Here is a 12,298-nt window from a genome sequence, read left to right as displayed (position 1 = left end):
CAGGCTTGTCCACGCACGTACACACACGTCACAAATACTTACCTTATGGTATTAATTGGGAGAAGATAGCAATCTGCAAATAGATTGATTATAATCTTTGAAAACACAACCAACCACAAAGACACAGGACAGCACTTATCTGTAAACTCACATTTCAGACACACGCACCAACATGTCCATTCTTAGAGATGAGAGGGAGGAGAGAACTCGGACCAATTGTCAATCACAACTACCAGGATCTAATCATCAGGGGTGGGCATCGCGTGTGTGTTGGTGTACCACATGATAAAAATATCCTAAATTATCTTTGAGACATGGTCATATTAGTTTCATCAAGAGTCACTTATATGTCTAACCCATGCAACATTAGTGGGACAGTCTGATCATTGTAGTGGAAACTGTAGAATAATTTTGTGTGTGTGCAGTATCCGCTAGCTAATGCAGCCCTGTGTATCGGTGTTAAACCTGTGAGATACCTGTGTTAGATTTAAGATTTACTCTGTACTGAATAATGTGAAAGTAAAACTATGCCATATACTCTACCACTGGCTCTATGTTTCTTGGTGGGAAAGTGTGTCTGTGTGTGATGATGTGTGAAGAGGAATTTCTTTCCAAAGCTCACCACAGTTCCACGTCCACAACAAAAAACTGACGTGTTAGTGCTGGGCTTGAACAAAAGCCTGAACACCCAGCAGCTCTCCAGAACCGTAGTTGGATGTATCACATAGTCCAATCAATAAGAACTCACCACATTGACTAAGTAGTAGATGTAATGTGATTTTGCTCTTTAAATGAAGATTGTTTTGCCATGTAGCAGTGTAGTTAACTACTGGAACTAGACACTACTGATTTTGCTAAAATAAAATTTGGGTGAAGTAGGCAATAAGTTCCTTTTTCTGCATCATACTTGCCTAACTCTCACTTGAAATGCTGTTTAATAGGCTAAATTCCACATTATGTTAACATATGACCCCGAAGTGATCTTTTCTTGAGATTTGTAGTCTGACATATCGGATTTACATATGATGCTTTTTCATGAACTAGTTTGGATGTAGTGAACTACTACTTCAAAGTAACTTTAGTCAAGTGAACTATATTTTCTTGAGGGTAGAATTAGTGTAGCTTAACTTACAGTGTGAAGTAATTGGTAGCTTGGTTAACTATATTTTCAGAGTAGCTTCTCTAACACTGCATGTTACCAACCTGTACCTCTAACCTAATGGCTGAGGATGAAAGGGGTATGGAGTGTCACAGTGGGCCTTAACAGATCACTGAGTGGGCCTTTACAGATCATTTAGGCAGTGTTTACACAGGCAGCCCAATTCTGATGTTTTGTCCAATTCTTGGTATTTTGACCAATCGGATCAGATCTTTTGCCCAATTCACAATTGGGCTGCCTGTGTAAATGCAGCTCAAGTGTGCAAAGATAACAGATTCCATCCTCACTGTTATCTTGACATAATAGAGCCCTTTTCCTGGACTAAAAAGCATGATCAATGGAGATGTTTGGGAAACTGACCCTCAATCCACATATAAATTAAATGTATGTCTTCTGGTGTGAGATTAGATTTTTCCTGATTAATCAGAAAGGAACTCCTGATTTGGTATTACATCCTCTATGAACAGGTCAGAGGGGGAGTGAAAGTGACCCAAACCCCTTATTCACCTGTTCCCGGTGTCCTTTGTTGTGCTGATCACATCTATTACGAGCTTCCACTGAAGAAAGCGGCATCTGCATGTGTTTTTATCCCTCAATAATCAAAACGACAACAGACAAGTTCTAGAGTCATATTTCTATTTTCCTAATTCAACACCAGGTTAAAATGGCCCTCAAGCACAGGTTTAGGATCAGCAAATCTTCCCCCAGTCATAAACCTGAACTGTTAACAGGGGTAAACGCAGAACTGGATTGAGATCAGATTAGATTCATTCTTTCTTATTCTTAATTTGACCTATTGGGAATATAGGGCTTCAGCAAGAGGAGTAACTCGTCATGATGCACCAATGGGACGAACTAGGCCGTCTCCTAGGCTACAGTGAACATGCAAACGTGTGCCCCGTGCAAAGCACAGAGCAGCCTTGATGCAGAAATAAAACATGATCTTAATATAAATTATCTATGTACTTCTCATGTTAACCCATTTTATCTTGAGTTGTGCAATGTTATGTGAGTTTTCTCCCCCTCTTGCATCTGTGGGTCACTATATATAGGCTATGATCGAATGATTACATTATTTGTATTTATTAGGATCCAATGCAGGTGCTGTTCTTCTGGGGTACAGCAACATTAAGGCAGTTATATACAATTTAAAATATTACATTACATTAAGTGTGTACATTCAGGCAACTACTCTACCACATATCTACGATGCAAAATGTGTTTGTAGAGTGTGTGTCTTATTGTGTAAGTTTTTGTCTGTGCATGTGTGTGTGTCTCTTCACAATCCCCACTGTTCCATAAGGTGTATTTGTATCTGTTTTTTAAACTGGAGCTCTGTCAGACTGACCATCACGTTTCTAGTCACCTCCTTGACCAAGGCCCTTCTCCCCCGATTGCTCAGTTTGGCCATGCGGCCAGCTCTAGGAATAGTCTTGGTGGTTCAAACTTCTTCCATTTTAGAATGAGCGAGGCCACTGTGTCCTTGGGGACCTTCAATGCTGCAGAAATGTTTTGGTACCTTTCCCCAGATCTGTGCCTTGACACAATTCTGTCTCTGTTGATATCACAAACATTATCAAGCATTTCAGTTCTGTGACCTTGAGCTTGTGTGGCCTACCACTTCGCAGCTGAGATGTTGTTGCTCCTAGACGTTTCCACTTCACAATAACAGCACTTACAGTTGACCAGGGCAGCTCTAGCAGCAGTGGCGATTTTAGCATGTAAATCTTGGTGGGGCAACAAATAAAAATACCAAGTGGGATGCATGCCAGCAAAGCCACGACACAACATTAAACAATACATTAATTGCACTATAACGGTGTCAAATGGTGCCTACAAACTGTTAGGGCCTACATAAAGCTGTCCCAACAGCAGTCCCAACATCTTACCACTGCCTCACCTGTCTATCAGCGGAGCCTTGTCTGGCAGCAAAACATTTCATTCGGCCTCATTTACTTCCTTTTTTTTTTAAAACATGGCTGACTGGCTTAAAAATGTGGTTTCTAATGACAAAAGAGATGTACAAACTATGGCATAAGGGGACGACAAGCGGATAAGAGGCCATCCGTAATTTCGATTTAGACAATGAGCGAGCTAGGATGGACGTAGTCAATATAACTATTTGTTTAGCACTTTTGAAATGTACAGCAACAAAATTCAGAACATTAGCCATTCTTAGTGTTTTCCTTGTACACCAAGTCAGAACTGTAGGATAAATAAAGGGGGCATATAAGCAGACAATGAAAGCTCTTACAATATTCGATGATTACATTTCTCTAAAACAGGTTATAGGCTACAGTAGGCGAAATGATTAGGGTGAGGCACATGGGGTACTAACATCTTACTACACAACATACACTTAGTATTACTTTCTTAGCTACAGTATCTACAGTATCTCCTTGGCATATTACATAATTTATGCAACAGCATACAATACATTTTTGGACTCACCTTGTTGTGCTGAGCTCACTTGAACAGGAAGGTGGCATGGCGGTCCTTTGTGGGCAAATTTTCTCATCAAAGTCCAATAAAAATCAAATCAAACTTTATTTGTCACATGCGCAGAATACAACAAAAGTGTAGACCTTACTGTGAAATTCTTACTTACAAGCCCTTAACCAACAGTGCAGTTAAAGAAGAGTTAAGAAAATATTTACCAAATAAACGAAAGTAAAAAATTCAAAGTAACACAATAAAATAACACTAACGAGGATATATACGGGATACCGGTACCGAGCCAGTGTGTGGGGATACAGGTTAGTTGAGGTCATTTGTACATATAGGTAGGGGTGAAGTGACTATGCACAGATAATAAACAGCGAGTAGCAGCAGTGTACAAAACAAAAGGGGGGCTCAATGTAAATAGTCCGGTGGCCATTTGATTCATTGTTCAGCAGTCTTATGGCTTGGGGGTAGAAGCTGTTAAGGAGCCTTTTGGTCTTAGACTTGGAGCTCCAGTACCACTTGCTGTGCGATAGCAGAGCAGAGAAAATAGTCTATGACTTGAGTGACTGGAGTCTCTGACAGTTTTATGGGCTTTCCTCTCACACCGCCTATTATATAGGTCCTGGATGGCAGGAAGCTTGGCCCCAGTGATGTACTGGGACGTACGCAATATACTGGGCAGTACGACCCATGCCAAATCTTTTCAGTCTCCTGAGGAGGAAAGGTTTTGTCATGCCCTCTTCATGACTGTGTTGGTGTGTTTGGACCATAATAGTTTGTTGGTGATGTGGATACCAAGGAACTTGAAACTCTCGACCCGCTCAACTACAGCCCCGTCGATGGTAATGGGGGCCTGTTTGGCACGCCTTTTCCTGTAGTCCACGATCAGCTGTCCTGGCACCACACTGCCAGTTCTCTGACCTCCATCCTATAGGCTGTCTCATTGTTGTCGGTGATCAGGCCTACCGCTGCTGTGTCGTCAGCAAACTTAATGATGGTGTTGGAGTCGTGTTTGGCTACGCAGTTGTGGGTGAACAGGGAGTACAGGAGGGGACTAAGTACACACCCCTGAGGGGCCCCAGTGTTGAGGATCAGGAAGTCCAGGATCCAGTTGCAGAGGGAGGTGTTTAGTCACAGGGTCCTTAGCTTAATGATGAGCTTTGCGAGCACTATGGTGTTGAACACTGAGCTGTAGTCAATGAACAGCATTTTCACATAGATGTTTCTTTTGCCCAGGTGGGAAAGGGCAGTGTGGAGTGCGATTGAGATTGTGTCATCTGTGGATCTGTTGGAGCAGTATGCGAATTGGAGTGGGTCTAGGGTATCTGGGAGGATGCTGTTGATGTGAGACATGACCAGCCTTTCAAAGCACTTCATGGCTACCGACGTCAGTGCTACGGACGGTAATACTTTAGGCAGATGACCTTTGCTTCCTTGGGCACAGGGACTATGGTGGTCTGCTTGACACATGTAGATATTACAGACTCGGTCAGGGAGAGGTTGAAAATATCAGTGAAGACACTTGCCAGTTGGTCCGCACATGCTTTGAGTACATGCCCCGCGGCTTTGTGAATGTTGACCTGTTTAAAGGTCTTGCTCACATCGGCTACTGAGAGCGTTATCACACAGTCATCCAGAACAGCTGGTGCTCTCATGCATGCTTCAGTGTTGCTTGCCTTGAAAAAAGCATAAAAGGCATTTAGCTCGTCTGGTAGGCTCGCGTCACTGGTTAGCTCGCGTCTGGCTTTCCATTTGTAGTCCGTTATAGTTTTCAAGCCCTGCCACATCCAATGAGCATCAGAGACGGTGTAGTAGGATTCAGTCTTAATCATGTATTGACGCTTTGCTTGTTTGATGGTTCGTCTGAGGGCATAGCGGGATTTATTATAAGCATCTGGATTAGTGTCCCGCTCCTTGAAAGCGGCAGCTCTAGCTTTTAGCTCGATGCGGATGTTGCCTGTAATCCATGGCTTCTGATTGGGATATGTTCGTACGGTCACTGTGGAGATGACGTCGTCAATGCACTTATTGATGAAGCTGAGGACTGAGGTCGTATACTCAATGCCATTGGATGAATCCCGGAACATTTTCCAGTCTGTGCAAGCAAAACAGTCCTGCAGCGTAGCATCCGTGTCATCTGAACACTTCCTTATTGATGGAGTCACTGGTACTTCCTGCTTTAGTTTTTGCTTGTAAGCAGGAATCAATAGGATATAATTATGGTCAGATTTACCAAATGGAGGGCGAGGTAGAGCTTTGTATGCATCTCTGTGTGTGGAATAAAGGTGGTCTAGAGTTTTTTTTTTCTCCCTCTAGTTTCCTCTGGTGACACATACTGGTAAATATTTGGTTTAACTAATTTAAGTTTGCCTGCATTAAAGTCCCTGGCAACTAGGAGCGTCGCTTCTGGATGAGCATTTTCTTGTTTGCTTATGGCCTTATAGAGTTGTTTGAATGCGGTCTTAGTGCCAGAATCGGTCTGTGGTGGTAAATAGATGGCTACGAATAATATAGATGAGAACTCTCTTGGTAGATAGTGTGGTCTGCAGCTTATCATAAGGTAGAGCAATACCTCGAGACTTCTTTAATATTAGACATCGCACACCAGCTGTTATTGACAAATAGACACACACCCCCACCCCTCGTCTTACCAGACGTAGCTTCTTCTCTGTTCTGCCAGAGCATGGAAAATCTCACCAGGTCTATATTATCCGTGTCGTCGTTCAGCCACAACTCGGTGAAACATGAGATATTACATTTTTTTATGTCCTGTTGGTAGGATAATCGTAATCGTAGGTCATCCATTTTATTTTCCAATGATTGCACGTTAGCCAGTAGAACGGATGGCGGTGGGAGTTTACTCACTCGCCTAAGGATTCTCAGAAGGCAGCCCCCTTCTCCTCCGTTTTTTCTGAGTTAATTTCGGTCATAAGAGACAGTAGCAGCAACATTATGTACAAAATAAGTTAAAAAATAAGTTACAAACAATGCAAAAAAAATTAACAAAATAGCACAGTTGGTCATGTAAAGCGTCAGCCATCGTATTCGGCGCCATCTTAACATCCCTTTCTGGCATTCCAGTCTGGCATTCTCTGGATTTATCGTGCTTTCAAAACAACTGGGAACTCTGAAAAAGCAAGGTTGAATCATATTGATGTCGTTGATCTTCAGGTCGTAGCTCTAGAAAGAGGTCGGATTTACAATTTCAAGTGGATGACGGTTCAAAAGGGTTTTTACCCAGTCAGAGCTCGTTTATTCTCGACTTCCCAGTTGTCTTGAACTCACTGAAGTCAAGTTTTCGCAGTTCCGAGTTAACAGTTGTTTTGAGCGCGGCACAAATCATGCATCATTGACAGCAAGGCCAATGTTGAATGTTTATCATTTTAAATTTGGAATTTTTCCATTTTTGTCAATTGGTTGTTTCCTAGTTTTCCCAGTTCTGACCATTCTGCCTGCCCTGACTCCGAGCCTGCCTGCAGTCCTGTACCTGCCTGACTCTTACCTGATTACAAACCTATGCCTTTCCTCGACCTGCCCTTTGCCCAGTGTTATAATAAATTATTGAGAACTGTACTATCCGGGTCCTCTGTCTGCATCTGGGTCATATCCTGAGTCGTGATAAATGTAATCATCAAATATTGTAAGAGCTTTCCTTGTCTGCTTATATGCCTCCTTTATTTATCCTACAGTTCTGACTTTGTGTACAGGGAGAACACTGTAAGAACGGACCATGTTTTGGATTCTGTTGCTGTACATTTCAAAAACACTGAACAAATAGTTATATTGACTGCGTCCATCCTAGCTCGCTCATGTCTTAATCGGAATTACGGATAGCCTCTTATCCGCTTGTCGTCCCCTTATGCCGTAGTTTGTACATCTCAATTGTCAGCAGAAACCACATTTGTTTAAGGAAGTCAGCCATATCAGTTATGGGTTTTTTAATGGCAGTAAATGAGCCTGAATGAACTGTTTCGCTGCCAGACCAGGTGTAGCAGTGGTAAAGTGTTGGGACTCTGCTGTTGGGACAGGTTTATGTAGGCTCTAACAGTTTATGGGCACCGTTTGTCACCGTTATGGTACAATTAATGTATTGTTTAGCGTTGTGTTGTGGCTTTGCTGGCATGCATCCCACTCTTTCTTTTTTTTTGCCCCGCCAAGATTTACATGCTAAAATCGCCACTGGAAGAGATTATAGGGTTTTTCACAAATAAATGCTTTTCGCCACGACGTATTGCAGCTGCATGTTTTTTTTAAAAACGCCTCTGCAACAATAGCGTCAGAAAAGGTACGATTCGTCACAATAAAAAGCAAAGGGTCTTCAGGCGAATTGATGATGATTAACAAATGAGTCCGGCATGGGCGGCGGATTGGTTGAAAATGACATCACATACAATTGTACTATTCTTAGCTTGTAGAAACAGCATTACCTCATCCTTTCCCCCTCGCGCAGGTATAGCCATACAACAACAAATAATGTTACAGTCGCAGACAGGACAAGGAACAGGACGAGAGTAGAAGTCAAGAAAGAGAGAGCGAGCTCTATACTCTACTTATTATTAATTAAGCATAACATATATTTTTGCATTCTTAATCCATTTTCTTTGAGACCATTCGGGTTGATTAGATCGAGTTATTTGGTGTGCAAGTTGATTTGTGCGATATTTCCAGTATCTTCGTTTGGAGTGAAAATCGTCGCTGTAAGTACAATGTAATATTTCTTGCATTTTGCTTGCATCATTTATGTCTGGTTTTATATTCTCCTATGATCATCTAATGAATGCAAACTTGCAAAATCCATGACGTAATGCAAAGAGAACATCATTCTCTAGCAGCAATAGAACAAATTAATGTTTTCTTAATTAACATTCATAGCAATAATAATGCTAATATATTTCATGCAACTGTTAAAATGATTGTCAAAGTTCCATGCAGTCTTTTTTCGATGCCTAATACATAATTGTAATCCCTTGATATTGAAATGAACACCGTTTTCTCTCATGTTTCGGTTCCAGACACAAAGGACAGAGATGGTGTTCTACAGGGAGAGAGAGAACCGGACACGCGAGCGTCCACCGCTGTCTCTCATCCTACCGCATCTTTACCTGGGTGCAGAGACGGACGTTACGCAGGTAATAATGTTTTCATTCAGTAGGTCAGTCTATAGAATTGATAGCCTAGCTCTCGTCACTGGCCAAAGTTTTGTATTTTCACAATGCACCGAAAATGTACCTCTTCCAGAAGACTAGAATGTATTCATATTTCGTGTTCCCTGTCTCGCTTGTCCCCGTGCACTCCCTACTCGGCTGCAGGATTGCCTCGACGCCCGCGGGATCTCATACGTGCTAAGCGTGAGCCGCTTCAGCCCGCAGCCTACTTTCCTTCCCCGTTCCCAGTACCTTCGCATCCCAATCGAGGACTCTCTCCGAGACGACCTGCTGCCCCATATCCCGGAGGCACTGCGTTTTATCGGTGAGAATAATGATGAGATTGGGTTAGTTTGGTGTGAAATGGATGGCAACCCTATTCCCCATATAGTGCAAAAGTGCAAAGATAGAGCTAGTTCAGTATAAGGGTAATATAGGCATCATTGGAGATTTGACGACGCAAATCCTGCAGATTAGGTAGTAGGACATTTCTGCATGTCATCATTATGCTATAGTCTGCATCATCATGTATGCATTACACACTGGCGACTGTCTGTCTGGAAGAAACACAGATGACCCAGTTCAAGTGATGAGCAGTTATTGATCAGGGTTTCATGTAGGCCAGATATGCTCCTATGGTTTCAGAAATATTGAATGTTGTTACATCCCATTCAGTACCACGGACAATTGATACAAGCCTACTGTTGCAGGAAGCCCATTCATGACAGTTGACGTAAACTGTGTGCTTTGCACAGTTTACAGTCTGGCTGAAGTGATGTCATGCAATATAGTATGGATGATTTCAAATAAAATAAAATGTCTTATCTCTTCTCTCTCTCTCAGATGGGGCTATGTCATCAGGTGGATCTGTGGTAGTTCATTGTGCTGCAGGAATCTCTCGCTCCCCTGCCCTGGCTGTGGCCTACATTATGTACAACCTGGGGATGGACCTTGACCATGCCTACAGGTGTGTTTGTCTGTGCTGTATGTGTATTATAATGTGTGTGCGTGTGCGTGTGCGTGTGCGTGTGTGTGTGTGTGTGTGTGTGTGTGTGTGTGTGTAAACTATCCACATCTGATCTTGTCTGTTCCTCACTTTCAGGTTTGTGAAAGAGCGCAGGCCTTCAATCTCCCCAAACTTCAATTTTCTGGGTCAGCTACAACACTTCCAAGGAACCCTCACTCAGAAAACATCTAATGGCAACCCCACTATCCAGCCAATCAGATCACTGGACACATGTCTGCAGCCAAGCAATGAAAACATTAGCGGCGGTTCCTCTGTCCCCCTGGTGGGGAATATTCAGGTCAATGGCTATGTTGCTAAGGACTTTTTAGAGGTTGCTAAAGTGCATAATATGTACAATGAGAATTCCACTTGTAACACAGAGAATATAAAGCAAAGGTCCTCATATTCAGGTGAAACTCAGAGTCTATCAGAGAAGCCACAGCAAGACCAGAGGAGCGTGCCGTCACAACTGACGCTGTCTCTCTCCAGAAAACACAAAACGCTCACTCTCAACCTGAACCATAACCGGAACCAGAGGGAGGCCCAGAGCCCATGTGGAGCAATGACTCCAAGCCCCAACGAACCAGCGACACCGACACCAAAGTCCAACACACCACAAATCCCAACAGGCATTGCATCTCACTCTGAGAAGCGCAAGAGCCTCACCCTCTCCCTGTCTCGCGTTGGTGCAATTCCACCAACTCCCCACCAGAATGAGCCAGAAAGCAGCAACAGGCACAGCATTAGCCACAAGCCAACGCAGTCCAGCGTTTCTAACACCATCCACAAGAGGGAGTCAGAAGGCACCAGTGGTTCAAAAAGGCACGGTAGAAAGCCTTCAACGATGGCCCTTTCCTCCTCACAGACAGATGTACAACAGAGAGAGAGGAGCACATCCTGTGTCAAAGCAGCAGGTTGGCCCAATCGCTACTCCTCCCAAACCCAGGCAAAGGTAGAGAGAGAGGGAAGAGGCCAGCCTAAAAGAGAGCCCAGCCACTGTCAGAGCGTGAAGAAGGGGAGGCCTAAATTGACTCCAAAGACAGGGAAGGACCACAGCAAGGGAAGAGCAGAGAGGGAGACACTAACAGGGAGCCTGAGCAGCAGTTCTGTTTTGAGCCAGGACAGTATCGTAGTTGACCAGCAGGTGTCGCCAGCAGCTAAGCTGTCTGCATCTGCAGTGAGGTCTGAGGAAAGAGTGGATGCCGAACAGGGCCTCCTGTTTCCTCTCAACCTGACTGTCAACAAGCTGCTGGGCTGGGGGGAGAAGATGCTGCTGGGGGTGCTGTTTGGCCCCCGGATCAAAGTGGAACCGGCTATTCTGCCCTATAGGTGCTGATGCAGTAAGAGACCGTTGGCGAGGACAGAGAGAGGGCTGATAAATGCCAGGAGATTGATTTGTGTGTGTGTGTGTGTGTGTGTGTGTGTGTGTGTGTGTGTGTGTGTGTGTGTGTGTGTGTGTGTGTGTGTGTGTGTGTGTGTGTGTGTGTGTGTGTGTGTGTGTGTGTGTGTGTGTGTGTGTGTGTGTGTGTGTGTGAGAACAGAGAACTGAACTCCATGTATAATATTTGTCTGCCCATACCAAGTTCACAGTCCTCTGAGTGAATGCTTTGTCCTATAAATGCTCATTTATTGTTGACTTCCTTCAAAAGCACTATGTATATTACAAATAGGGCAGTTTATGCCTCCAACACAATGCTCATGGATTAAGGCTTGATTATGTTGATTTTTATTTATTGATTGATGTGAATTAAGTGATCAGTTTATTGTTGTTATTTATAAAATTAATATTTTGAGGATGGTATATTGGCACTGTTGTTTGTAATGGGATCACAGTGTTCATTAGAGATGACATATTTTACTCCTGTTCTCTCCTGGTTCTTCAATTCTGACTCATCCCCCATGTATTTCACCATAAATGTACAATCATTTAGGCCTATGAGGAAAAAATCTGATATGGTTATTCACTTATTTTATAAAATATTACAAGAATACAAAATAAAGGTTGGATAATATTCACTTTTAGACAAATCCACCCTTAAACGTCAACAAATTACTTGGGTTAATAAGGAGGAGTTGAGGGTGAAACCTAGTCAGTTGTACATCTGAATGCCTTCAACTGAAATGTGTCTCCCGCATTTAACCCAACCCCTCTGAATCAAAGAGGTGCAAGGGCTGCCTTAATCGACATCCACCGCGCCCAGGGAACAGTGGGTTAACTGCCTTGCTCAGGGGTAGAACAACATATTTGATCCAGCAACCTTTTGGTTACTGGCCCAATGCTCTAACCACTGTGGGTGTGGTAAAAATGAGCAACATGCCCATGTAAATGAGTCACATCCGGTTGAGGGGATGGGCAAATCAGGGAGGGAAAGGAAGACAAGAATGCTTTACTTGGCAAGAACTATTAGTATAAAATACTGTATGCTACGAGTTTTCCCTCCCATATCTCCTCATATTCTCAACAGGTTGGCCTTAGTCCTTTGATGGTAATCATACAATACTCTCAAAAGCATTGGCTAAAGTACTAAACCCAAAACAAAAAAA

The 12,298-nt window shown here is 43.2% G+C and overlaps 1 protein-coding gene across 1 annotated transcript; it reads left to right on the top strand.

The window, feature by feature from the left end:
- The first annotated feature begins 8,124 nt into the window (after nucleotides 1-8,124).
- On the top strand, nucleotides 8,125-11,186 carry LOC139406879 (tyrosine-protein phosphatase vhp-1-like). The gene is made up of 5 exons (XM_071150003.1): nucleotides 8,125-8,301; nucleotides 8,617-8,733; nucleotides 8,914-9,073; nucleotides 9,592-9,715; nucleotides 9,851-11,186. Exons 2-5 carry the CDS (start codon nucleotides 8,632-8,634, stop codon nucleotides 11,088-11,090), a joined length of 1,626 nt encoding a protein of 541 aa, XP_071006104.1. The 5' UTR covers nucleotides 8,125-8,301; nucleotides 8,617-8,631; the 3' UTR covers nucleotides 11,091-11,186.
- Nucleotides 11,187-12,298: the final 1,112 nt, after the last annotated feature.

Source organism: Oncorhynchus clarkii, chromosome 4 (assembly GCF_045791955.1).
Source record: "Oncorhynchus clarkii lewisi isolate Uvic-CL-2024 chromosome 4, UVic_Ocla_1.0, whole genome shotgun sequence".
NCBI classification, from domain to species: domain Eukaryota; kingdom Metazoa; phylum Chordata; class Actinopteri; order Salmoniformes; family Salmonidae; genus Oncorhynchus; species Oncorhynchus clarkii.
Note: the sequence above shows the minus strand (reverse complement) of the source record. Positions and strands in the feature narration are given on the sequence as shown.